Raw genomic sequence first — 27,993 nt, forward strand, 5'->3', positions numbered from 1 at the left:
AGTAATGCGACCCGGAATTGGGGATAATTTAACAACATTGGCAGCCAAGATGACATTGTTTACTGCCTTTAGCCATGTAACATTAGCTACTTTAGTTAGCAGTTGACACTAATAGCTTATAGCAGCAATTTCTACAGTTGCAAATAAAGGCTTTTAAACCAAATACTACTAACAGAAAATGTTTCAGGAGTAATGTGACCCAGAATTGGGGAGAATTTAACGACACTGGCAGCCAAGGTGACATTGTTTACTGTCGTTAGCATGTAGTTACATGGGACAATGTTAACACCGCAGTGGTTTAAAAAAACAAAACCACTCCAGTCCTGCCTACAGATGACCAATCATAGAAGGACGGCTTAGAGTTGCGTAAGACTTAGCCGAGAGTAGGAAAAACTGTTGAAAATGTTTTAGCTCACAGGGATTTGTCTAAAATACTTTTACCTCATTATCTGTAATTTTGGCCACGTTTAACATGAAAATCCAACATAACATTGTAGCTATGACAGTAACATGGAAAAGCATAATATGTGACCTTTAAGTAAATAATTGGGACGTTCTCACTTTTGACTGAGCCCCTGGTCTGCTGGGCCCCTTGGCCTATCCCCAGTATGATAATTTAGTCATCCATTCCTGGACAAATGTGTATAACCTGTCTGTGTATGTATTTATACTGTACTGTAACTGTATAGTGCTGCATATGCTGCTGCTTATAGCTTTTGCAGAAAGCCCAGTATCATCAGCTGACTTTGCCAGTTGACCGAAATATTCATATTCTAATAAATCGTTTCATTTTTAAATTACAATATGTTGTCTTAAAAAAAAATGTTTTTAATCAACATTTATTATTCCATTTAAAGAAAAATTCAACAACGAACACAATACAAAGGGCATTAATCATCAATTTCTATACCCATTAATCCCATTCAGAGACACACGATGCAGGAGTAGCAACCACCTCTTTCTGTCTTTGATATTTAAGAATTGCAGATAAAATAAACATAACAAACAAATACATCAAATTAATTATTTCTTAAATCTATTACACAAAAAGATAAGTGGTCTTTGTTGCCTGTTTTCTTTTTTTGTACTACTGTTCATCAGTTTACAATGTCTACAGTGCACAATGATGACGACAGATAAAAGACTAACAGAGCATCTTTGAGGTGGATAACAAAAAATGGGAAACTTTGAGGTTATTACAAAATAGATAAATACAGTATGCAGTGCTTCAAACCACAGATGAAATACTGACAGAGACACATATCCACTCTGCGGGGTCTAAGCCAGTATTTGGGTAACCAAAATCAGCATAGGTCTATGCCATACCTAAAACAAAATAAGTAAATAAATGCAGAAAGCATAACAAAAGACTATTCACTAATCAACTATTCCGACTCATCCTCTTTATCCGCCAATCTAAACATTTTCATTAAAGATTACAGACCACAGATCTCAATGGTTCCACCTCTCTGAAAATGCTTGGCTGATGTCCACCTAGTTTTTCTACAGCTTCAATCAACTTCACTGTACACTTTTCACTATATGCATTCCCTGGTCTGAAGATCAGATCGGATATCTTCTTCTCATCCTGACTCTGGGTATGCAGATCCCTGCGCAGCTTGTTTAAGTCCTTCACCAGACAAAAAGTCTTGCAGGCCCTCAGTTCCGGCGCCAGGTTACTAGGATTCTTGTCCTGCTGCTCACCCAGCTGCACCACCCAGAACTTAGCCAAGTCACTGGCACTCTTCGCATGGCTCGCCACCATGTTGAGAATCAGTGGGTAAAGGTCATGAGTTGCTGCTGGGATGGAGGATTCTGGGAAGGTGTGGTTGGGAGGAGAGTGGCTGGTCTGTGAAGAGGACTGAGAGAAGATAAGAGTTTTTTTCTTTTTTAAATCACTCCTGGTCAGACGGCAAGAAATAAATAAATGATAAGTATGACATACAACTTACAATATCTACCTGTGGGCAGACGATGAGCACTCTGTGTGCAGCCTTGGCCTGTTCTGCCAGCCAGCGCATTGGCCCCAGCTCTGCGATCTTCCCCTGCTGCCACATGTCGACAGCTACATTGCAGCCACCGTGCCACTGCAGGAACTCTGCCAGTGCCACCACGGCCTGCTGGAATGCTGAATTCTCCGCAGGGTACACCATCAGGACGGGGATGGAATCCATGGGAGATGTGGGCAACTTTTTGAAACCCAATGAGTTGGCAAAGTTGGTTCCACAGCTTTTATCTGGAGAGCAAGAAAACATTGGAAATGACAGGTTAGTTATATTCAGCACCAGGCAGCAGTGTCAAACAATTGATATAACCCAGAGGGGATTTCTGAATTTGTCTGTGGTGAGCCCTTGACACATTTCAGTACTTTTTTTCATCAAACCTTCAAATCTAGCAGGGGAAGAATGTTTCCTTTGCAAGATAACACAACATTTAGCCACTATAGTAGTTACAGCTAAGCTCCTTTGCAATGTGACAGAAATTTGCTCTTAATGTGTTGGGAAGCATTTTGCAAGTTTCACATATTTTGGTCCAGTAGCTAGTAACTGAGGCCCTATCCAAATCATGAGTGCAAGATTGGTAAGTGAGCCCATGCATCTGCATTAAGTTGAGCATCTTTTCCATTCAACATCTGCTATTTTGTTGTCTTGGCGTTCTTTCATCAAAATCTCTTTAAAAAAGTTTTGTTTTTACAGATTATGAAGCAGGAACTTAGGATCATCAAACCGGCCAGTCCTCCAAAAAGGGCCCCCACTGTGCTCGTGAAGTCAACATCATCACGGACAGTTATTTTCTTTAAGCCTGCACAGACAAACACAAACGCACAAAACATATTACATTGATTAATTGTATTGAGATTGTACTAACAGTGCTTTATATAATTGTGATTCTTACCAAAAGATGTGATCTCTGCTGCAGTGAAATATATAAAAAAAATATATTGTAAAAATAGATTTATCAACATCGTTGTTGTAAAGTACTATACATTATATATACACATATACTGTACACACATCCACCAGCAAATGAGATTGCTTACCTATAGGAGCTGTAGTAGGCTTTGATGTAACACCTGAAGTAACTACAAAAGAAGTTTTAAACATTTGAATACTTTCCACATCATGCTGCCTGTACGGAAACAACATAGCAGCTATAATTGAGATTACAAAACACATTTATATCTTTATCCCGTACCCGTCACATGTTTTGACGATAAGCCTTGAAAAATTAGATATTACCTACGTAAATGCTTTTGACTGGTACTGAGTTTCATGCCTTACAGTGTGAATAACAAACCATAGTCTTTTTTTAATTTTTTTTTTGGAGTATCAAAAAACTGAGAATAAAAAAATGAACTTACTTGCTGGACGAGGTATTTCGATAGCGATACGCTTATAAGCGAAACCGCTGTTTGGTGGAGGCAAAGGGAGATTGGCAGCTTGGATCATGATGTAGCCATAGCTTGCTTTTACTAAATAATGAAACCATTTCTAGATTTGGAAAGATAACAAAAATTGCATTTTTCACATTGCAATTTGTGTATCAATTCACTTCATCATTTCAACTCATGCTGTGCAGACAATCGCTGATTAAACCTACAGACATGTATGAGTCAAGTGCAATCCATGATACCTGCTCTGAGCTGAGGCCTGCCGTGGCCAAAACTGGGTTGTATTCACAGTAGTACTCTTCCCCTGAAATTACAATCCGAGTGCCTGTCAGAGTTCCAATACTAGCTGCAAAGAGAGAGAAAATGTCAGAGATCCTTTGAGTTTGTATAAATAATAACTGGCCTATATTGTATATACCATCTTATTTTTCCTCTCATATCTCTAATCACAACCATCTCACAACCACACACACATACAAACAAACATACATTTTAAACAAAAATATAAACATCCTACCACTCATAGACAAAGCGGACACCAAGACATGCACCTCTGTATCCTCATAACTCACCCACAACCCTTCTTATTGTTGTTGTTTAGGCTTAACAATGTCCATATGTGTTGATTGTCACGGTGAATGTTTTCTATTGTACATGCCACTTTTTACAGTTGTGTCGTGTCATATTATGTCATGTTTCCTCAATGAAAATAAAAATGTTGCTGTTTCTCTACCATAAGGGGGCTCTTCCTGTCTCATACCTGCTATAAGCTTTTGATTATCCTTGGTTTCAGTGTTTCATGTATCTTCTATTTATGGAGGATTCATCATTTTAATTTTGATGACTTTCTATATTAAATGATTCCTTTTGAGATCTTCACTTCTGCATTACAGTTATGTTGTTGAAATTAGACATTTTTCATAATGGTTTTAAATAAAAGTGGTTTTATAAGTTTCCATGTGGAAAAATAAAATGCGTTCTCTCCCACCATCAATGTTGATTGCCCAGCTGATGTTCATCATATGTTTTCCTCCCACTGTCACCAGCTCCATTCTCAGGTCCGCCAGCAAAGATGGAGAGATATCACTGGCGTGAGGAAGAGGCCCTGGAACATGAGACAACAGTGCATGGTGCTCCCACTTTATAATGTGTATATTATTATTCTCTGAGATTTACAGTAATCAGATGTCAATTCAATTCAATTGCATTTCATATCAGCCCTTTTCTTTATATTCGTTGGTCTTTATATTTAGAGGTAATGGAATTTCCACATTTTTAAGCAAAAGACATGGGAGAATAGAATCAAATCAAACAGTACAGAATAGCTTAAAACACTGTTATGACTGTTATGATATTAGGCTACTATTAGAGTTGAGAGTTTTACTCTTACCATGAAATTTAGAACACTCCACGTTCTGCAAAGAAATGCCAGAAATAGATTACTGAAATCACGTTTAATTTGAACAGAAACAATTGATGGCTCAGTCGCCAAAGTCGACAACTTACAATTTCATCTGATGTCCCCTGGGCCACGACATAGTAGAAAAAAAACAGTGAGGCTCCCCACATCATCAGCACCTGTTGGACCTAATGAAAAAAGTATAACTTGAATAAATAAATAGAAAAATAAGGGATAGCTACGTAGCCTACACTTCAACAATCCACAGCGTCTGTCTGGTTATCGGGTGTACTTGTTGAACGTACTGTCAGTGAATCGCTGGTTTTGTTTAGTTTTACAGCCCACTAAGCCCCGCCCACGACCGTTTTTAGCTCAGCTACGTTACTTTCATTGGAAAGAAGAGTTAGCAAGGTAAGATCTGTTTATTTCTGCTGCTTAATTCAGTTGCTCGCGTCTGTGTTGGCGTTAAACTACTCCGGCCTCACCTCGGTTTAAATTAAACGAAGTTTGTAAAGTTAAGTTAACTTACATGCAGTTATTTCCTTGCGCTGCTATAAACCACGACGTGAATGGCCAATCTATCCAAACCTGACTGTAAGTCCCTAAGAAAGTCTCAACAGCGATGTCAACATAAGCCTTATCCCTCTAACGATAATAACTACACTTTAAACGTGTTGAAACCGTTGTAGCAAGCCTTAATGTGTCTAAAATGTAGCTCGGTAGCCTACTGTAACAGTTAGACTCCAGACTATAACACTGATAAGCTAACGGTTACGAAATTGGCCTTTCGTCGTTTACAACATTTAATTCAGACTAGCTTTACAAAATAAATTAGTGAAAGTTGGAGACATCATGCGTAAAATGTGTTGAACATAAGTGTGGTGTCTCCGTTTATTAGAAGGTATTGCCGACATTTCAGGCTGTTTGCTGAGTTCATCTTGGCATTGGCTGGCTTATTGCAATGACCTATTCCTGAAGCTTTGAGGCAAATCATTTTGCATCGAGGATTTTTTGTAATCGAATTATTCGAGTTATTCGAGGAATCGTTTCAGCCCTAGTCTACTCTGTGCAAAATGTTACAGAGCAAAGGTTGCAATCAAGCTAATCTTGACTGTAAATGTTTTATTGAAAGGGCAATAGTGCATTTACTCCATAGAGAGTTTAGTCTTCCTCACATGTAGGTCAGGGGTCAGTGTATATGTTGGTCATTCGATTTTCATTTCACAAACAGGTATTAAAAAACAAAAAACGAATGGTTATTTGATTTTCGTTTTAAAATACAAAATTTGAAATTGAAATACAAGGCGTTTTTTCCTTTTCATTGTCAAAAGGGAATGTGAAAAATTAAAACATGCTTCGATTTTCATTTTCTATTTCATATAACAAAAAATTAAATCACTTGAAAACAGAAATGAAAAAATGCCAGTTTTTTCATATTCTGAGACCGGATGTTGCATTTTCAAGGCAGTAGCACGTTCTCTTAATACATCCATGACTAGCACCGGTGTAGCCTACCAGTTTTGCTTTAAACCAGGCTGCAGTTGAGGGAAACTATAGCCTAACTTCCTGAGCGACTGGTCATCCGTTTTTTGCACCTCTTTACATAAATATACATAAATATGGCTCTGAAATACATCATGAAATACATAAATGAGGCATACATGCATTAGTCATTATAGTTCAATAGCCTATATGTTTTACTTGTATTTATTTCAGGGGACTTTTATTTATTTCTGACTATTTATTTGCACGTTTATACGAGCGCGGCAGATTCGTCTGATTCCCAGCTGAGCTAGAGCGGGTAACGCTAGCTCTGCAGACGGACCAGAGTCAGTCAGCACCGGGGAGCGAACATAGAGCGAACCAGGGACCCAGGTCACAGGGCTGGTGGCTAGCTCCTAGCTAGCTGCAGCGGCAGCAGCGAACATTATAACATTAGACCCAGTACCGGAGGTCTGATCCCCATGATCTGATCCCGAACCGCCGGTGACTTTCTGCCAGATCAGCAAGCTTAACGGCAGCAACAGAAAGTTTGCTGGGATCAGACTTGATCAGTAACGTTACAGCCGTGAACTGAGAGTCTATTTCCTCCTCTGGTTTGACTCTCTTCGGGCGAAGCTGTCTGCTGCGGGTAGAGACAGAGAGAAGGAAGGCAGGGAGAAACGATTCCTCGAATAATTCGATTACAAAAAATCCTCGATGCAAAATGATTTGCCTCGAAGCTTCGTTAAATCAATGTTACCAACGTTGTATTGCTGACGGACGGTGTTTCCACACGGATCATTATAATTGTCGCACACCAGACGCTGCTCAGTATGTGCTCAGTCTGCTGGTGACACATGCCAGAGCATAAATAGTGCGTGGCTAAGAGAAGAGACAGGCTGGAGAAAACGACAGGAAGTGTCCAAAGTTTGGAATCAGTTCAAACGTAATTAAAACGAGAACTCTGTACAGTGTGTCTACTGAAAAACCGAACTAGCTTACCACAATAGAGGGTTTTCACGGCGCGTCATCAGACGCGTCATCAGACTCGAAGTCGCCATGTTGGAGGTACTCCGCATCACAACAAAGCACAGGCACTGAAGTAGATCCCGAATGGCGTTAAGGAAAATGGTTAATTATTGCCGTGTTTTAGGTTGTACCAATAGGTCAGACCGAGAAAAACATTTGGAATGTTATTGACTTCCAAAAGTTATTAAAAACCAGGGAGAGGAATGTCAGAAGTTATCAGAGGAAAGGAGGTGCTTGTGGTTGGCAAAGCTCAACCAGGATCTACGAGGGAAAACTCTGTCTTGTTCGGTCTTTGAATTGAAAAAAAACACTATTGAGAGTCACTTGGCTACACCTTGAGTATCACAGTGAGAATCATACAGTTAATGTTAGGTTGATTAAAGACGTTATTGCATTACTTACTTTGGCCTTCACAACACAACGGTCGTTAATGACTTGGTACTGCGTCTCCCTCACCCATCCACACACCATCTGGTTATAAGCCTCCAAACTTTTGTAGGAGTTAAGGTCTTCCGCTGTGTAAGGGCTCGGCGAGAAAACCATGTAGTTGACTATATCGGGATATGCAACTGAAGGAAGAATCACCGGGTCGCCATGGATCCAAAAAGATGGAGCCAACTTATAGGGATCTGCACCGCTAGTAAACTGTAATTTCTCAAAATATCGTGCCTTTTTTTGTGGTCCAAGTCCTTCCATGCCTTTGCATTTTGGACGCGTTTTGATGAGCTTTTCTGTTGTTTAGACATAAAGTATTAAAGTATCCAAAGTGCACAATACTCCATAACTCCATTCAGTTGTTTACACCGAGTGCCTCCAATATGGCCGTGCATCCAGGTTACCACCCAGAACGTGACGTCGGTGAAAATCCTCTATAATAGCACGACGTCAATGCTTCAGCATCTCAACTGAAAACATTTCTCATCCATTCCACGAAGCGGACCCGCAAAAGTAAATCACAGAGTTGTATGGACGATGAAACTACACCAAACACAACAACTACCAAAAACAAAGACAAGAAAATACGTAGCAGTGACCACAATTTGCTCTAAAGAGCCGACTTGTTGACTATCCCTTTGGAGAAACAGCTGATTGTTGCGCACCACTCTCTCTCACTCTCTGTCTTCACGGAGAAACAGCTGATCAACGATCTACTAGCATAAGTGTAACAGAGCTGTGTGACATTGTAATTAAATATATAAATACAAATAGGTTTAGTATAACTAATATTTACATATACTTATATTTACATATAGGCCTATACAGATCAGTCTCAGGATGAAACTTGTAGTTCTGAAAGTTAAGTTGCACAACTTAAGGTCATGTTTATGTATTTCAATGTAGGCCTTAGTGTGAGGTTGATGTCATTTCAGAAAATGTTTTTATGTTTTTAATTTACAATGTAATATGGCACTTAAATGCACTTCATATGTTTAGTTTTTGGAGAGATGATATTGTAAGCAATGTAGGCAACATAAATGTTGCTTTTTCCGAAAATGTAACCAAACTATTGTTTATTATTGCTTATCCGATTACTCGCTTAATCGATGGAATAATCGGTAGAATACTCGATTACTAAAATAATCGATAGCTGCAGCCCTAGAGTAGACATCACGCCATGCATCACACACGCACACACGCAGACAAAAGCTTTCCTGATGATAAATAACCAGGGCTCCAGGGGCCCGTTTCAGAAAGCAGGTTTAGTGAAAACTCTGAGTTTGTTAACCCTGAGATGAGGGAAACTCTGGGTCTGTTTCAGAAAGAGAGGTAACTTAACCTCAGAGTCAGTTACTATGATAACTGAGTCTGTGAACCTAACCTGGTCGGGAGTACAGTGTCAGAGGGACTCACTCATTTGCTCATTCATTCATTCAGTCTGTATCAGGCGCATTTTAATGCAGTTTGTTATCTGCATGAATAAACACTTAATAAATAAAACTTATTGTTAGGCAGATTATAAAACGTTTTTTTCTCAAACATGTCATGTCCTTTTGTCGACGATCCCGTTGATGAAAAAGCTGTATTACTTCACAGAGAGTTTACGTCGGGAGATGATATTGAGTCCCGACTAAATGTATTTTCATTTCCACATTTTTTCACAGTCCATCAGATATGTAGATACCTTATCCGTCCTCATATCACTAACATCCACCATCGTGGACAGGCTTTAACATGCAAGCAGATTCTTTGTGTCGCATTACGTGTTTTGCAAACGGCAGTTTTCTTTATTGGTGATGGGGATCATACTGTAATAGTAAAGCCACTGTATGCAGAGCCGTCAGGAAAGTGTGACTCGCTCTGAAACGTTTTTTAAACGTTTTTTGTATTGTTCCCTGGACACAAACCAGCGAGAGCCATTAAAAAGAAATACATGATTATTAAATTATAGTTCTGTTAATGATGGTGCTGCAGCCTCAGAATGGGATATAGTAGTAGCTTACTTTTTCGCCCGCAGGATTGCACCTAAATGAAATTATAGGTGTAATACAATTCCAGTTTTCACCAGTAATATTATCAGTTAACTGTGATTAAATATGAAATTAATACACTGTTTGCTTACGCAATGATTCGAGCAGCAATTTTCTCCCACACCAATTCTCTCTCTGTTGCCGCAGCAGCCGCTGTGTTGCTTTTTTAACGAAATACATGTTCAAACTCGCTGTATGTGCGCATGAGTAGCCTATTTCCGCCGACCCGTTTGTTTGTGGTTGTTACCATGGTGAATCGTAGTATCATGGCTCCATTCATACTGCCTTTTTATTGTGGTGGTGCACGCGCGTGAACCTACTCGGAGTTGATTGAACCAACTCATATCAGCTGTTCTGGAACCGAAAACTCCCATCTCAGGGTAAATCAACTCCGACATCAGGGTTAGACTCAGAGTTTGTTAAACCTCCTTCCTGAAACGGCCCCCAGGTCAGGTATTTCTAGTTGTTCATTTAACTGCCGGTAATTTTAAAAGAATGAATTAGGACTATAAGAAGGACAAGGTGTGGCTGAAGTAATAGTAAATAAAATATCAACCAAAGGCCTCTCTGTAACCCACAGTCTGCACACTTAGCAGGATAGTACACAGATGAGTGTTACTTTTGGACCTGTTTATATTTATTTATTAGTTTGTTTGTCAGGGACAATGCCAAAGGCATTTTAACAGGTTACAATAACATGATACTCAATTATTTTACTCAATATTTACTCAATAATGGTAATGTGTGCATAATTTAATGAGTGTGTCTGTGTGCATGCATGCACATAGTCTTTATGAGTATGTATGTTTATCTATGTGTATCTTTTCCTCTATCTGTGTGTACATGTGCGAGAATGCCTGCACAAGTACATGATCAGAGATCAGTGATTGCTAGTTTGGTTTGGTTTCAGCTAAGGCTGCACAGTTAATCGCAATTGTATCGAAATCGCAATATAGACCAGTGCAATATCCAAATTGCAGGGGGGCGCAATATTTGTTAATGGCAAAATATGTGTCAAACCATTCTGAATTTAAGTATTGTGGTGCTGCAGAGATGTCCCGGCCTACAAATCGTATCCTACAGACTTAAGAAAAACATCTTTGTTTGGTACAGATCCTCGCAAAAATCACACTATAATCATTTTAATGTCTTTCGATGTTAATAATTTTCAATGAGAATAATGATACAAAAATGATCATTCCCTCCAATATCGTGAATCATATCGCAATCACAATATCAGTCAAAATAATCGCAATTAGATATTTTCCTCATATCGTGCAGCCCTAGTTTCAGCCAGTGTTTTACCTTTTCATTAAACATTTTGACAGCCCGAAAGTAGTTTTGTAATTATTACATTTAATTCAACACTGTCAGATATACTAGTTTGAGTCCCAGTTCCAGCCTGTCCCCTCAAGTGCATCATTTAATGTGTGTTGTTGTGATTTTCAGTGAATGAAGAAAGCCCTCCCAGAACCAGGATGTTGTTTTTGGCCACTTTAGGCCAAACTGGAGCCCGACGAGTTGTGACTCGAGGGAGATTTACAAGGCATGGCAGGTGCCTGTTTACCGGTTTGCTAGAATTTGTCCCCAGGACCAGAAACATGGGCCAGTCCTCCTTCTGCGCATCGTCATACAGATGCTTTAGTGCCACAGCTGCTCATTTGAATGCTTCATCATCACCTACAGCCAATCAGAAAACACCGTCCTACAGTTATATCATCGTTGGGGCAGGGTCAGCGGGCTGCGTCCTTGCCAACCGTCTCAGTGAGGATACCCATGAGTCTGTGCTGCAGCTGGAGGCTGGGCCTAAGGACATGGTGTTAGGCAACTTACGACTCTCATGGAAGATCCACATGCCAGCTGCGCTGACCTACAACCTCTGTGATGACAAGTACAGTAGCTAAATAATTCCACTTGAAATGTCTTGGTGCTGATGTGTTTCCCTTGCCATTCTACACACACTGTTCCCAAGTGTGTGCAAACCCATACACAACTTCAGCACAAATACAGATGACGTGTACAATTTTAAAATCATGAAACTTTTTTTTTACCAACACCCACTCTAAAACTCCACTGTAAAATGCTTTCACGCAGTTTACTCACTTAGAGGTTTTGTAAATATGAAAGAAGGAAATCCGTTCTGTCATTACAGAAGAAACTTAATTATTACTTCTAGAAATGTTTTTATGCTATTTTAGACTATTAAAGCTACAATAAATGAAACCTAGATATAAGTCATTTAAACAAATGATCTGTGTATCACATTGGTGCAATTTATTAGTCCAGCACTTTCATATCCGTCTCAATATAATAACGGTAAGCAGACAGATATTGGTTCCATTTTGATGCCATGCTGTATTCCTTTTCATTTTCTTCTCTCATCAGGTATAACTGGTACTACCACACTTTACCTCAGGCCCACTTAAACAACCGGGTGTTGTACTGGCCGAGAGGCCGTGTCTGGGGTGGGTCCTCTTCACTCAACGCCATGGTGTACATTCGTGGACACGCTGAAGACTACAATCGCTGGCAGACAGAGGGGGCAGAGGGCTGGGATTATGAACACTGTCTGCCTTACTTTAGGAAAGCTCAGTGTCATGAGCTGGGAGAAAACAGGTACCTAACAAAAATATCTGCAGGACTTTTATTTTTTTATCCAAAGGCCATTGGAGTGTCCTTTGACTTGTTATCAAATCATTTTAATATGCATGGACCGAGTTTGAGGGGAACCCTAACTCTGGCAGTGCTAGTGCCTCAGTCCTACAGACTCACCAGGCTTTAGAATGTGTCGTGGGTGGTAAATGTTGTTGTTGTATTGTAAATGTGCAGGGGCACAGTGAAGCTCTCACATTGCCTGGCCATGAGCATCAACGGTTAAATGCAGTGCGTCACCAATCTAATTTCAGGAAAGATGGGGGGGGGGGGGGGAGGGAAACATGCAAATGAAGAAGGTAGATGGCAGCTCAGATATTACAGTTTTTTTCGATTGTTAAATGACAGTGGGCACAACTGAAGCCTCATGTGCAAAACTCTAACCACAGTCTGCAGTACCAACAGTCACCTGAGCTAAACAGTTCACATCACCTACAAAACTCATTCACAGCAACACAACTCTTAACACACGTCTCAAAACTCAGTGCAGCCAAACACTCAGAACAATCCTCACTGAGATAACACACACTGTCACTCAGAACACACTAAGAGTAAAAACACTAGCATCAAACAACGATACAGAAATTACAAACTTTCTCATCTTTACAGTTTGAACGATTTGAGTGACTTCACACTACTCAATAGTTTCTTTAAAGAAAAGATATAGATTTTATAATGTACCAATTTTCAAGTAAGGCAAACAAGAAGGAATGAAAATCAGCAGTTTTCTTCAATATAGTATTTTGTCTCTAGTAATTTATGGAATTACTGGGGGAAAAAACTAAAGGTACATACGTAACTGTAACAAAGAATAGTGTGACTAATACTGCCTCTCTCTAGCATCATGTGGCAAGTTTTCTTCATCACACTGGCTGTCTGCATCATCTCTAAATACTAATCAATGTGGTGTTTCCATTGCTTTCACCTCCATTACTTGCTGAAAAACAGTAAGAACACAGTTTTACTATTGTAAAGATATAGTTTTTTTGTTTTTTTTTATAGCTTTGTACATAACCTCAGACATCTTACCTGGACATATTGGTATCTTTGCTCTTTTACCTGTTTCTCTCAAACGGTACAGTGTATAATTGTTTCATTCTTATTTGGTGTTTGTATACATAGAAAAAGGCTTTCTGAGCGTTCTCTATATAAATACCATATATGTTCACTAACTAGTCTAAAACAAGACACCTGCTTAGCCTTTCAGCTAAAATTGCAATCAGCAGTGTTTGATAGGCACCAGACTGAAATCTATTCTGTTTTGAATGTGTAATTAACAGTTTTGATAGCAATGTGTTAGCATTTGAACAAAGTGCTGTGAATACACAGTGTTGTGCAGGTTGTGGTTAAAGTGATGGGATAAGTGTGTAGAGTTTTGAAAACTGTGTTCAAGCAATGAAAAACGAACTAGAGTTTGGTCCACATGAACTGCTGCTCTGCAGATTGGAGTTAGAGTTTTGCACATGTGGTTTAGCAATCGAAAAAAACTGTAACCTGCTTGTTTACCAGAATGATAAATACTTGTGTGGTCTGGAAACAAATATGACATACTGTGAAGTAGATATCATAGGTGGAAGTGATGTGTGTGTCTGTCTGTGTTATGGTGAAAGACCGAGAAATTAGATTGCATTATGTTCTATGTTGTGTAATTTGTCAGAGACTGGAATTATCATCCCATGCATCCACTGAAAACGGATCCTGCAGTGGTAGATTAACATAATTCTTCCACCGAATACTGCATAACCAAATCTTAAAAGCAGGAAGGAAAACACATACTCATAACTCAACATAATGTCAATGCCAAGCCTGAGTGATGTCGTGTTTTTATTATTGTTCTCATAACTACATGTACACAGCTTTCTACAAAAGGTAGCACTGCTGGTAATACACATTTTTAATATTGTTGCAATATTGATCACTGAATACCTATACACGATTCCCATAGATTGTCACATTTTGAAATGGAACTGCTCTCATCTTTGGGACTCATTCAATTTGTGTTTCTTGTGTGTACCTTAGGTACCGGGGAGGCAGCGGACCTCTTCATGTGTCCAGAGGGAAGACCAACCATCCCCTTCACAAAGCTTTCATTGAGGCAGGGCAGCAGGCAGGATACCCCTTCACTGATGACATGAACGGACACCAACAGGAGGGCTTGGGCTGGATGGACATGACTATTTTTAAAGGTTAAAAGAAAAAGGAACTTGACTATGACCAATAAGCATTGATACATATTTTAGTATAGTCTACATCTCTTTGCCCAAATCTGTCCAGGAAAGAGGTGGAGCACAGCGAGTGCCTACCTGAGACCTGTCCTGGGTCGACCCAACCTGAAGACAGAGGTGCACTGTTTGACCACCAAGATCCTGTTTGATGGCAACCGCGCCGTGGGTGTGGAATACACACAGAAAGGACAAAAGAAAAGGGTAAGATGCGTGCTGACATTAGCGTTTATATCAAAGCACTACTGTGCCTAATCACATAGCTGCAAACATGGATGTAGACTCTTGTTCAATGATTCACTCATTTGTTTATACTGGTCACTCTTCAGGCATTTGCAGATAAAGAGGTGATATTAAGTGGAGGAGCCATTAACTCCCCTCAGCTTCTCATGCTGTCTGGGGTGGGAAACGCTGATGACCTGAAACAACTCGGCATCCCTGTAGTTCAGCACTTACCAGGTACATTTTGTGTACTTTTTTTTTTTAACAATGTAAGCATTTAAAACGCCTAGCTTCAACAAACTGAAATGGGGAAAAAATTATTTGGCTTTTTAAAATAAAGATGCAGGTTTTATAGAGTTTTCGCAATTTTTTTTAATATGAGTACATGACCACATTAAACACACAAAACACAGACTAAAAGAGTGATTCATTGCCACCTGTTCCATGCTTACAAACAGACCAGGCCTGGAGTGCATTATATTATAATGGTAATAATGCCTCTCTCTCTCTCATTACCTTCCTCTATTGTCTCTGTTGTTTCTCAGGTGTTGGCAGTAACCTGCAGGATCATTTGGAGCTGTACGTCCAGCAGCAGTGCACTCAGCCTATCACCCTGTACAAGGCCCAGAAACCTTTCCACATGGTCAAGATAGGCCTGGAGTGGCTCGCTCTGTTTACTGGTAACCAAAACACACACATTCTCCCAAATGTTCTACAAAAAATAGCAAATTTCTTTTATTCATGGCCATTACCATAGGCAAACTCAATGTAGAAAGTTAAGGGACCGTATTTATGGAATGGACCACCAGAGGAAAATAGGGGAGGGTATTGTCTTTTTATTCTTTGTTGAGGGGAGGGTCATCCAATTTTTTTTGTCTAGGGGGGGAGGGTCACCCAACTATTGTATTCATGAGAACAGCAACATTTCAAAGTGGCTTGTTTGGTGCATATTTATCCATGTAGCTCCATGTAGCTCTCTCAGTCTCTGCCCCTATCGCTAGCAGATGGATATTTCCTTGTTTAGTCAGCCAGACAATTTGAACTGTAGCTTTAGAGACCGTGGGATTTCCCAAACTGAATAAATCCCGCTCCCACATATAAACACAAAACTGCTTTGCTAGCTCTATCGTGTTGTAACTAAGACATCTGATGAAAAACATATTTTATTCATTAGCATGATTGCCGTACTGTTTAGTTCAAAAACATCCAAAACACCGTACCAAAACATAACGGACTAGACGCAAGCTTTTATTTTGAAAAGTCAAAGCTTGTGGACTGCACCAAGCCAGGAGGGCATGAGACGGGAGTTCTCCAGGCTGCAGCCATACCCGACTCAAATATCCTTTATATCCGGTGATACATACATACATACATACATACATACATACATACGACAGCCTTTTCAAGGCATTTGAGAAGGAAGGAGTGGTAGCGTGCAAGCTCCCAAATTGACGCTCGTCTGAGAAATGGAGTTTTGGATAATGTTCAGCTTTGGCAGCTTTACCTATATGCTAAAATATACAATGACTGAGGAAGCCTAGTGATGAGTCCATAGCAACCAGTGTTGAATTTGTTATTACCCGGTGTGCTTTGCTGAATGGTCTCAATATTTTATTGTTAAATATTCATGTGTCTAGTACTGCACCTGAATAATAAAGTTTTTTTGAAGACAAAAAAAAACATGAGTTGTCGGCGAGGCAAGCTTACAATGTTTCGGACTGTCTGCTCGACCTAATTGCATTTTAATATTCTACATTTATACACCAAACCTACAGTAGGCCTAGCTAGGCTACGTGCAGAACATTGTATGTTATTTCAGAAGTGAAAGAATGGCTTTTGTTGTGGATTTGCTTTACTCTGATCTCGAGGAGAGACCTCACTCGCTCGTCTCAATCAGATCCACTCATGACAACGTAGCCAGCTGATTCGGCTGATTCACGGGATTGACTGACTCCCGCGAGAACTCACGAGTCATCAACGGCTCATGAGTCATCGAGGACTTGTGAGTTGTCGACAAGTCACGAGTTGTTTGCTTTGTGGATTTGCTTTACTCTGAGCTCAAGGAGAGACTTCACTCGCTCGTCTGAATCAGATCCACTCATATATCCGGCTGATTCACGCGAGAACTCATGAATCTCCCGACAACTCATGAATCACGACAACTCACGAGCCCTCGATGACTCGTGAGTTCTTGAGTGAATCCCATGGTCTGCGAGCTTCCGGCTCTGAGTCTGCGGGTCGGGACTGTCTCTCTCTGCTCAGTCGCTTGAGCTGACTTGTAGGGTTGCTGTTGCCTACGAAATTGTAAGTTATAAAGCTTTTTGCAGCTAAGATGGCTAGGAATAGTAGAAGCTAATGTTGCAAGAGGTTTGTGTGTGGCGCTGTTATCATTTTAGATTGAATTGTAGTAGGACTCAACTGAACCGGGTTAATGATACTAGAGACTCGCGATTCGTGACTCAATTTAAAGACTCTGGTTAAAGATCCGAGTGAATCACGACTCAAATACGTTTACCCAAAACCCCTCAAATGGCCCTTAAAATAAATAACCAACAGTCCCCAAGCAGCGCTTCAGCAGCAACACTGTCTGTGTGGACTGCACACACGTGCGAGCCTGCAGCATTGGTTCTATTCAAAGGCTGCAGCTGAGCAGATACGAGTAGAGAGGCCGCTATTTATATCACAACAGCAATCATGGGGGTTGTTAAGGAAAAACTCAGGAGCAGCACAACTCATTTCACATACATGAATAAGGTTCAGGAGACTTATGACTTACACAGAAGCATTTAATAAAACAAACAATAACACTCAATTGAGGAGACAATTAAGCAGGCAGTACAGTTTAACCACGGTGTGTTATTGTGCAGTGCCGTCCCAACTCTCTGAAGTTCCTGTCCTCCTGAAGGTGTATTTAAACTCATGCTGGAGGCGTTATGTTTAGCTGAACCTTTAAGGTAAACAAAGATATTGCAGTCACCTAAACACAGATGCTAAAGCCTAGTTCAGCCTCTCTCTTTCTCTTGAAAGTATGCTAAAGTGTGGCTGGCCCACCGACCTCCAAAAGGAGACAGTCCTGAGACAAAACATTCCCTTATCATGCAGCTGCTTATACATGAACAGGTTTGGTTATTAGAGACTGGCCAAATATTCTCGTCCCCTGACCTGTGACCTATGAATGACCTGATGTTGTCTAAGCTTTCCCTTTTGTCGTCGTCATAACACAACATGGTGTTTCCGGAAATTCAACCACAGGGTTCTTTTAAATCATGTAGTGAAATGTGATGTTAACTGGCACAGAATACAGACTGTGGTGGTCATGGCAGGAAATGCTGCTGTTGTGGCAACAACAGCAATGGCAGCCAGAGAGTCATAAGTCTAGAGACACACCTTCACAATCACAGACACAAACTAAATAGATCACACCCCTGGCAACTCATCAGACACACCAACAGAAAAGAAAAGGCAGAAATATCACAACACAGTCTGCCAATACAAACCACCATTACACACTCAGAGTGTGCATATCTGTATCTGAAGTATGTGAAGTATCTGAGTTGGTATCTGTCCCCTAGGTTACGGAGCAACAGCCCACTTGGAGAGTGGAGGGTTCATCCGCAGTCGGCCACATGTCACACACCCCGACATCCAGTTCCACTTCCTGCCCTCGCAGGTCATCGACCACGGACGAGTTGCCTCCAAGGTCGAGGCATATCAGGTGTGTGTGTCGGGAATGGTGGCAGTTTTTTGTGCAAGTGGAAACACATGTTTGGGTTCTATTTCACATGTGTGTGGCAGCTTTTAGGATGTATGCTTATGTTTTTTTGGGGCTTTTCCACCTTTGATTTTTGACAGGACAGCTAGGTGAGAAAGGGGGGGGGGTAGATGGGAGGGAAGACATGCAGGAAATTTGTCACAGGTTGGATTTGAACCCTGGAGGCATAAACCTCTCAGTATATGTGCGCCTGCTCTACCACTGAGCCAGCCCAGCCACTCCTTATGGTTTAATTGTATTATACATTATACACACATGCTCCTTCTAACCCGTTCCAGCTGGCAGTGGCTGTCAGGCTTCTTGCCATGAGCCCAAAAAGTCACAGTACTTTTAGAAGTCGTGCAACAGTTTCTTCATTGTGTGTGTGTGTGTGTGTGTGTGTTTTAGAGTGCGGAACGGGCCGCATTTTTCTGTCCGAGCCCGCGTCCGACAGAGCAGTAACCGAATCTCGTTTTTTTTCTCATACAAATGACACATACGTTTGTTTGTGTGGAAAGCCCGCTTTTATTAAGCAACTGTAGGAAGGCATTCGGAAATGTCAACAGATGAGCGCACACGGGGCAACAAGCGCACGTTAACACAGGTGCGTGCCTACATAATAAGCTGTATTAAATACAAAATGTTCAATGCCTTATCGCACTGACGTGATATCGGTTCAGGTATCCGTTCTCGTATCCGTTCTCGCGTGTGTGTGTGTGTGTGTGTGCGCGTATGTGTGTGGGCTGTTTTCTAGAGAAGTATACCTGTGAGTAAGGAAGTACTGTATGCAAATTAGAAGCTCTACTAAAGGCTTTGGGTTATTTGTGTTTGAAGAATGGGCGGGTTTATTTCATGAGTTAATGTGTGCGGGAACCATGCATACCATGACATATTGGGTAACATCTGTAGAACTGAACAAAACAATAGACCCGTTGTTTTGAATGTAGTCATAGTCAAAAACACAGTGGTTGCTTTACATGCAACACTTTTCATTTGTCATTTAGTAGAAAAAACACTGAGTCAGAGTTTTCAGGGAATATGTTTTCGACGAAACTCAGATTTATCTGTGTGGTTGCTCCTGATGCACCAGAAGGGCTTTCATTGCACAAATAAGGTTAAAAATATGTTGGTTTAGTTTTCTTTTACAGTGAAGTTGCGTTAGGAAGAGATCTTCTCACCATCAGTGTGGAGAAAAGAAAGTAACAGTACAGTATGGCTTTGAAGTTCGAATACAAAACATACCATAGATGAGTGTTTGTGTTTTTGCTGTAGGTTCATGTCGGTCCAATGAGAAGCACCAGTATCGGCTGGATGAAGCTGAAGAGCGCCAACCCTTTGGATCACCCGATTCTCCAGCCAAACTATCTGTCCACCGGTAAGATTCAGTCTGTTTCCCAAGAGAACAAACTCTCTATGAGACTTGCAGTTGGGTTAAACTGCTGATATTAAATCCATTTTTATTTTTTATTTTCCTCTCCTCCCAGATGTTGATGTGTGGGAGTTCAGGGAGTGTGTCAAACTCTCTAGAGAGATTTTTACCCAGAAGGCCTTCGACCCGTTCCGTGGTCCCGAAGTCCAACCCGGTCCTCAGGTCCAATCCGACGCCGACATTGACGCTTTTGTTCGGCAGAAAGCTGACAGCGCCTACCACCCGTCCTGCACCTGCAAGATGGGCTCGCCATCCGACCCGATGGCGGTTGTCGACTCCAACACGCGTGTTCTGGGGCTGGAGCGGCTGCGTGTGGTCGACGCCTCCATCATGCCCAGCATCGTCAGCGGCAACCTGAACGCTCCGACCATCATGATGGCAGAGAAGGCTGCTGACATCATCAGAGGTCACCCTCCTCTGGTTGACCCGGGGGTTCCCGTGTACCGACCGCCGACACTCGACACACAGAGATGAACAGAGAGAGCGAGTAAAGGGTAAACACTTTACAACACAATCCATTATCAAGCAACAACAGCAGTGAACAGCTAATTGTGTTATGATTATTTTGCTCTGGATCTGATAATACCGTTGATTTGAGCAGTTTACATGTAAAATTCAGTTTTTCAGTAGATTACTTGGAGTCTTCTGATTAGGAAACGGGCTCTATCACTTGTTATTTTCCATCTTAAGTAACCTTAAAGCTAATGTGATGAACACTTTTACTGCATTGTTCTAAATTTTAGATTTTACGATCAGCTGCGTGCTGGCTATCCATGATGGCACCATGTTTGCTGGGAAAGATGCTGAGCATTTGCAAAGGCACTGTGAACTCAATGGAAGATTGCTCATTGCGACATTTGACTTAATTTGCCTGGCATTAACTTGTTGGCTATGAACAATGCATCAACTTTGACATGTTTGTGTGCGTGTAAAGTTCAAATGTCTTACAAAGTACACACCTTCACATGACTACACTGAATTTGTAAGCCTTGTAATCCAACTTCTCTGACGTAAACAATGCCTTAACTCTCCCTTGCCATGGAAACTAACATTGCTTAGATAACATTACATCCACACTCTGTTCTCCTGAAGTAATAATCCAAGGGTTCAACACTAAAACAGCTATATACTGTAAAATGTAAATCCACTAATGAATCCATTTATTTCAGTCAGAGTGACAAAGTGTTGACTAGAAAAAAAAACATTTTCATCCCATTGTGTCATCTCATCAGCCTTCATAGATTATATCTCTTCATCAAATTGAGTTCACACAGCTGCAAAAATAAGAGTGACCAGCTCTTTTCTTACTCTTATTTTCTTTTCTTTTTTTTACCTTGAATCTGACTGTGAGCAACTGCAACTGAACAATTTCCCTGAGGGGATCAATACAGTATTCTACAGTCTTGTTTAGGTGATCATTACTCTTGTTGTCTGACTGTTGATCAGCAGCCAGGGTTTCGTGTAGACTGTTAACCCAAACTGCCTCACCAGCACTTTTCAATTTTGTCTCTTATCTGTCAGATAAGTTGTCACCAAGGTAACGTTCCTCTTCCTTCCTGGAAACTTGCAGACAAAATACTCTTTTCGTTGGTTTGTTGAACACGATTTAAATCCGCTAAGGGACTACAGAAACTAATAGGTTTGATTTAAATCCACTTTAAGTAAATAAAAAAAGTTTAAAAAAAAAGAGTAATTTAGCCTCTTAGTCTTGTTTCACAGTAGAGACTAACAGTTAGTTAGGCTGACAACTTTTGTAAATTCCAAGGTATGTCTCTCCCCCCCCCCTCCCTGTTGAGACTTGATGTTTATCAAGTTGTTGATTTAACAGACGTGCATTTAACAAGCCTCAATGGAAAGATTTTAACAATCTGATAAAGCTAACATGGAACAAGTAACATGGGCAAAAGTCACAGCAGATTTAATAGCACCCTACTTGCATTATTACAGTTCACAGCTTTCATTTGGCTTTTTGTTCAGGACCGTCTGGTAGCTGTTTTATCCATATAGCAATACATGGGAATTATAGCTCAGCATATCTGATGAGTGTAGCTCTTGTGTTTAAATACTCTGAATGTGTCGTGGATGTTTACAAAAAAAAACTTTTTGAAGATGAACTGATCAGATAATACTGTCTGATAATACTATCTGGTCCTGTAAGAACATTATATTCTGATGAGTGTGTACGTTTGGTTCAGCCAGCACTGAAACATAGTCAATTTTATTGAATACATGAAGTATTGATTTAAATTATATTCATGTTTTTATTATCAGCTCTAATGCAGCCGAGTGCTAGAATGAATTCTAATTGTCTTAATAAGCTTTGCACTACTCTATGAAGTATCTTCATCACAGTGACAATAACTGTTTACATTATATGCAGTGTTGTACAATATTACTTGAATGTTTAAATCATTTGTGATTTGTCATGGAGTAACACGTGGATCGTAAAGGGAAAATGATTGTGGGAATTCTTACAGCCTTAATGTTTGCATGTTTTTATTTTTTCTTGTATTGATTGTAAACAAACGCTAGAAACCGTCCTGACCTTGTCCTTGTGACTTTATTCAGTGATCCTTACAAAAATCCTCACCAGGTTCATTGTCAAGAATTCAAATGTACAAAACGTGGGGGTTTTGTTTTCCATTGGTACAAAATCTATAAGGTACTTGTGCTACGAAGTAGATAGAGCTATGTTTTTTAATTTCCATACAACAAATGGGTAGAAAGCAGAAATCTTAATCACTTATTTTTTACAAACACTGTACAGATTGTATACATGCTGTTGTTTCATAAACATCTGTGAAGCAGTGGAACAGTACAACAAAATAAAGCTGTCAGTTGCACAACAAAGCTTGGTGTTGGTTTGTGTCATGTTTCTTTTGATAAAAGTCTGAATTGTAATGCATTTGGTTACTTGTACTGTAAATAAGCAGCAGGTTATTATATGTTCTGGTGTTGCTGGAGTTTCTGACATGTTATACACAAGGTTTGGTTTTATGGACTCAAAAAGTAAATCTGGAATATACAAGGTCATGCAGTGTTGGCCAATCAATTCTGATTTCTTTAAAACAGTGATGACTGTGGCCGGGTTGGATCAGTGGGTAGAGCAGGTGCACATATACTTGGAGGAATCCAATCTTTGACGATTTTCTGCATGTCTTCCCACTCTCTTTACCCTTTCTCACCTAGCTGTCCTGTCAAAGGCGGAAAAGGCCAAAAAAATAAGCTTGGAAAAAAATATAATTTTTAAATAAAGAATTTGGGTTTGATCTAGTAATTAGTATATATTTCAACCGTCCAACAACCCGATATCAATCCGACTGTACCAGATGCTGCAGCCCTGCATTCTTCAGGGTGCTTATCGCCTGCAGCAAATATACAAACTGTTGCTTACAGCATTTATTTGTGTTCTATGTAAAGCGTTTTTGAGGACTTCAAATAGAGCTATATAAATCTGATGTATTATTATGTGTGTAACATGGTTTTTGAAGTGCTCTTTATTAGTCAAGTCAATGTATTTATATAGGCCTAAAGCTGTTACAATCAGTAGGGTTAAGTTTGTTTTTTTAATAAGAGCCAGAACCACAGCATGTTTAAAGCTAGATGGGACTGTGCCATTCATTAAAGAGCTATTTATTACAGACAAGAGGCTGGGGACAATAGTATCAAATACCTCTTTCAAAAGACGAGAGGGCACAATATCTGAAGATGAATAAGTAGGTTTCATGTGTGATACAATAACCATCAATGCTGACAGGGCCACAGGCACAAAACAAGTCAGAGAATGGGCATAGGATTAACTTAGAAGGGTCGTGATCAGTAGGTGAAATAAAAGATCTGATAGTGTCAACCTTGTTGATAAAAAAGATCAAAAATTGTGATTTCAAACGTAGCATCAGGGAGGGCAATAGCATGGTTTAGTGCGGTATTTATTGCACTAAACATTTTAGGGCTATGTGCATTTTTAGTTATATCAGAAAAATGCTTTGCTTTAGATGCTTTGACATGGCTTTGGTAGGATACCTGGTGATCTCTCAGTATCTCATAGGACACTTGCAGTTTATCTTTTTTCCATATCCTCTATGCTTTTCTACACTTTTGTCTAAGGGCACGAGTCTCACTGTTAAAGTGCTCATATTATGCTTTTTGGCTTTTTCCCTTTAATTGTTTGTGTTATCTGTCTTTTTTTGTGCATGTAATTGGTTTACAAAGTGAAAAAGTCCAAAGTCCACCCCAAAGGGACTTACCATCTCCAACAGAAAACACTGTTCACAAACTGCTCCAAACAGCTCTATTGTAGTCCAGCCTTTACTTCCGTGACGAACGTGCGTCACTTTGTAACACACGTTATAATGCTCGCCTAGCTGCTAGCGTGGCACGCCCTCATACTCTGCTACTGACTAGCTAGCAGTGCTTACCTAGGTACTGCGCATGTGCGACTCCCAACAAAGATGGAATAGAAGTGAGATGTCTCACTCTGTATCTAAAACAGAGAGCTCAACACACAGGGTGAAAAGAGGACCTGCAGCAATGTGCAGTACAACAAAAATATGGTGTTTTTTGAAAATTAAACAATGTAAACCTATTCTGATATAACCTCTAAATACAATTATGAACCTGAAAATGAGCATAATATGAGCACTTTAAGCCAAGGTTGGGCTTTGACTTTGGGTCGCTTCAGTTTAAAAGGAGCAACAATATCAAGAACATCTGTGACATTAAACCGAGTAACTAGCTCATCTGTAGACAGAGAGGCGAAGGTTATCTCTTTAGGGCTAGCAAAAGGACAAGCTATAATAAAATATATTACTCTAAAATAATAAATAATTTTTTTTTAAAGTCAGTAGAATCCAAAACAGTATAACAGAGCCTTTTGGTTGTACATGCACAAAATTAAGAGATTGTAAAGAGGTAATTGTTTAAATCTTGATTCCCATCTGATGTTGGTTGTTCAGATTTCACTGCTACCCATTCACCTGTCAATCAAACACTGAAGTGACTTAGCATCTCAGATCACCATTAACCAATCAGAACTCGGAACTGATTCCGATTAATTACTGCAGTCTTTGCCACAGTTTCCCTGACAAGTTAACCAACACACCCAGATAGGTACAGATGTAATTTGTCAACAAAAGTTGTAGTTAAACACACTTCACATGCAGTTAAAAAATGCATAAGTCATATATTTCAGCTGTATTGGCCACTAAAACCTGTATGTATATGAAGAAGGAATGAGTGCATTTACAGTATCCTGACAGTACATATGAAGAGTATTCCACATACCAGCTCAGGTTAAAGTAACATGTACTGTATATATTCACTATTAAGTGTATGCAGAAAATAAACTTTCCAATATTGGCATCAACCTTTTGTCATTATTGTACACAAGAAAAGGTGTACTTTTCAACAACTTAAACAAATTAAGAAAAAGAACATATCTGGAATAATGTTTGAATATTGATGTGCGTGTAAATGCACCTAATGATCCTTTGTTTTGGTTTTATATTTGAAGAAGCCCTTTGATTGCACAGATCAAATATGTTGCCCTGACAATTTATTATTATTTAGATTGAGAAAAAAAAGAAAAGAAAAAAAAGATTGCCCTGCCATGACCCAGTGTTGGTTTGTAAAAGCAGACATGAAAACATGATTACAGTTGGCAGTGGTAGATGAACACTGGTTAGTGGGATGTGTAGTTGTCCCTTCACAGACAGCAGCTGTTTTTGGACATCTTGTGCACTTAAACTGGTGAGGGAACTAAAGGAAATCCTACAAAAAAAAGGCAACAGTTGACATCATTCATTTCATTCCAAAAACACAAATATACTGAATTTATATATTGTAAGAAAAGTTTCCCTTTCTGTTGTGGTGTTATAAATATACAATATGTAGACGGTGACAGACAGCAAATATCTGTTTAAGATCTATGTACTAAATCTGACTCATCATGAACAAGAACTTTAGATGACTATAGAGAAATTCCAAATGTCATTGCTGCTCAGTAGGTGAAACCAATCAAATTTGGTTATGTGGACAGGCTGTAAAATGGCCTGGAAGCAAAGCTTTTCCAAGGTGGAGCCACACGACTACAAGATGTCACACAGGTGATCCTGTCGTGATTATTTTGTGCTTGAGCAATCAGGCAAAAAACTCTGCATCCTCTTTGTTTTATCAACTTGATGAGTACTTTATTACTAACTGAAGTCGCTGTGTCAAACATTTTCTCTACAGTTGTTTTTCAGTCATGTTCTCAGTCTAAACACAGGCAGTTTGTCGTATTTTCATAAGTCCACGTTTTAATAGTCTCAAGCAGGTCTGAGTGAAGTGAACCTTTGCATATTCTGAGTAAGTTCGTAACAATGAAATGGTCTTTCCTCACAGTTGTCAAAAGGGCTTTGATAAAAGTTAAGGATCACTATGGAAACAAGTGTGACAGTGTACTACAATCCTAAATCTTCCATCATTTTCAGGGTATTTAAAGTAACCAAGTCAGTAAAATGGGTGTAAATATAGTGTCTATTGTTGGTGTGAAGGGGGGAGGATGATATGACACAGAAACACAGTCAGAGTGTCATATCAGCAGGCTCGTGAACTGAAGGATATGCCTGAGAACAAAGTCGTTTGTCAGTGATATGTGATTTTCTTTTCAAGTCAAGTACCGAGACGAGCAACGTTTAACCCTGAACCCAGATCAGCCTGATCGTCACCCTGCACTGAGATTAGCTGACGTAAATTAACAAATAATATATAACATAGGCTATGTGTGTGTATATATATATATATATATATATATATATATATATATATATACATACATACACCTTGTTTTTGTTATTTGAGTCATGGAGGCCAAAATGTAATGTAAATAACCATCGTCTGTTATCATGACCACTAAAGGTTAAAATTACACATTATATATACATGACATGAAACTCAACTGAATACAGGGAATGTTGGAATCATTGGACATTTTGCAGCATTTGCAGGATAAATGCAGCTTTTCAAAGCCAGCATCACTCTTTCAGTCACTTATCAATGTGTTCAGAAAGGTGACACATTTTCTGTTTTATTGACTCTTCATATTGAGCGAACAGTGTACAATACATGGCCTTGATTGTACAAAGTCACACAATTTGAGGACAGTGCTGCAGAACAATGACAACATTGTTCACTCAATATGGATGCAAACACCCTCAAATCAAAGCCATTAAAGTTGTTTAATCCAATCTGTTGCAGTATAGAGCCAAAACAATAAAAATATACAAAACTTGACGAGGGCTCTGGACTGGCTTTTTGAGGCTGGCAGGTTATTTAACTGTATCAAACCACTTTTAATATTAAAGACGTATCCTGAATACATGCTAAATGACAGGCAGGCTGGCGAGTAAATAGATTCCCTCTGGTTTGAACATTTGCTTAATTTAACTCAGCTCTTCCATGTTGCCATCCGTTTCTCTCATCTCTCCTACGGTTCCATTCATCAATCCACAGAAAGAGAAAACAAGGCACTTTGTTCTCTTATCCATCCATGTTAAACATGTTCTGTCTATTGCAGGGTACTCCTGAGAAGACATCCCCTTACTGTGGAATAGTAGAATTTCAATTGAAAAAACCTAAATAATCCAGTGTGAGTCTCTGCTATAGCGACGTGATGCGTATCATCTCGTCCGTTAGGTCCTCCTCGCACTTCAGAGAAACGTACGGCTCCTCGTCGCTGTAGTCATGGATACTGCTGTCTCTAAGATGTGCGATGGCATGTAGGTCCGAGCTGACGCTCGCTGTTTCCCCAGCGTTGCCGTTGCCCATACTCCGGTTCAGCAGGTTACTGGCAGCGCTTTCCATCTCATCGATGGTCATCTCGCAGGCGTCTGCGATTTCGTGTTTCGTCACTGCCACAAACCTGGGGTCCCTGGCGAATTTCCCCAGACCCTCAGATATCAACACCTGA

General features: G+C 39.9%; 3 protein-coding genes across 8 annotated transcripts in view; 1 reads left to right on the forward strand and 2 right to left on the reverse strand.

Annotated features, from left to right (window-relative positions):
- Positions 1 to 815: 815 nt before the first annotated feature.
- Positions 816 to 5,097, reverse strand: il17rb (interleukin 17 receptor B). 6 transcript variants are annotated; one of them, XM_078254586.1, is made up of 10 exons: positions 4,898 to 5,097; positions 4,782 to 4,806; positions 4,380 to 4,496; positions 3,634 to 3,737; positions 3,362 to 3,491; positions 3,041 to 3,082; positions 2,896 to 2,910; positions 2,695 to 2,802; positions 1,953 to 2,236; positions 816 to 1,861 (listed from the first exon to the last, which is right to left on the reverse strand). In XM_078254586.1, exons 1-10 carry the CDS (start codon positions 4,961 to 4,963, stop codon positions 1,430 to 1,432), a joined length of 1,323 nt encoding a protein of 440 aa, XP_078110712.1. In that variant the 5' UTR covers positions 4,964 to 5,097; the 3' UTR covers positions 816 to 1,429. The 6 variants fall into 6 exon arrangements, with proteins under 6 accessions (XP_078110712.1, XP_078110716.1, XP_078110713.1 ...); XM_078254590.1 differs by having other exon boundaries at positions 816 to 1,849; positions 1,962 to 2,236; positions 2,896 to 2,913; XM_078254587.1 differs by having other exon boundaries at positions 1,962 to 2,236; positions 2,896 to 2,913.
- A 6-nt stretch (positions 5,098 to 5,103) lies between these two features.
- On the forward strand, positions 5,104 to 22,712 carry chdh (choline dehydrogenase). The gene is made up of 10 exons (XM_078254583.1): positions 5,104 to 5,201; positions 11,219 to 11,660; positions 12,155 to 12,385; positions 14,441 to 14,607; positions 14,696 to 14,847; positions 14,973 to 15,102; positions 15,411 to 15,545; positions 18,438 to 18,580; positions 19,889 to 19,991; positions 20,101 to 22,712. Exons 2-10 carry the CDS (start codon positions 11,248 to 11,250, stop codon positions 20,517 to 20,519), a joined length of 1,893 nt encoding a protein of 630 aa, XP_078110709.1. The 5' UTR covers positions 5,104 to 5,201; positions 11,219 to 11,247; the 3' UTR covers positions 20,520 to 22,712.
- A 1-nt stretch (position 22,713) lies between these two features.
- Positions 22,714 to 27,993, reverse strand: part of cacna1db (calcium channel, voltage-dependent, L type, alpha 1D subunit, b) — an 84,741-nt gene continuing 79,461 nt past the window's right edge. Inside the window, exon 46 of the mRNA XM_078254582.1 lies at positions 22,714 to 27,989. Coding sequence (XP_078110708.1) covers positions 27,684 to 27,989 — 306 coding nt within the window. The 3' untranslated portion in view covers positions 22,714 to 27,683. The remainder of the gene's footprint in view (positions 27,990 to 27,993) is intronic.

This window comes from Sander vitreus, chromosome 7 (assembly GCF_031162955.1).
Source record: "Sander vitreus isolate 19-12246 chromosome 7, sanVit1, whole genome shotgun sequence".
NCBI classification, from domain to species: Eukaryota; Metazoa; Chordata; class Actinopteri; order Perciformes; family Percidae; genus Sander; species Sander vitreus.

Excerpts from the sequence above, each read along its gene's own strand:
- chdh (XM_078254583.1), top strand. The coding sequence starts at position 11,248 with ATGTTGTTTTTGGCCACTTTAGGCCAAACTGGAGCCCGACGAGTTGTG. Across the intron at positions 11,661-12,154 it reads TACAACCTCTGTGATGACAA|GTATAACTGGTACTACCACA; the intron begins GTACAGTAGCTA and ends TTCTCTCATCAG. Across the intron at positions 15,103-15,410 it reads TGTAGTTCAGCACTTACCAG|GTGTTGGCAGTAACCTGCAG; the intron begins GTACATTTTGTG and ends GTTGTTTCTCAG.
- il17rb (XM_078254585.1), bottom strand. The coding sequence starts at position 4,963 with ATGATGTGGGGAGCCTCACTGTTTTTTTTCTACTATGTCGTGGCCCAG. Across the intron at positions 4,497-4,781 it reads GGAGTGTTCTAAATTTCATG|GGCCTCTTCCTCACGCCAGT; the intron begins GTAAGAGTAAAA and ends CTCATGTTCCAG. Across the intron at positions 3,492-3,633 it reads CAGGCCTCAGCTCAGAGCAG|AAATGGTTTCATTATTTAGT; the intron begins GTATCATGGATT and ends TTCCAAATCTAG.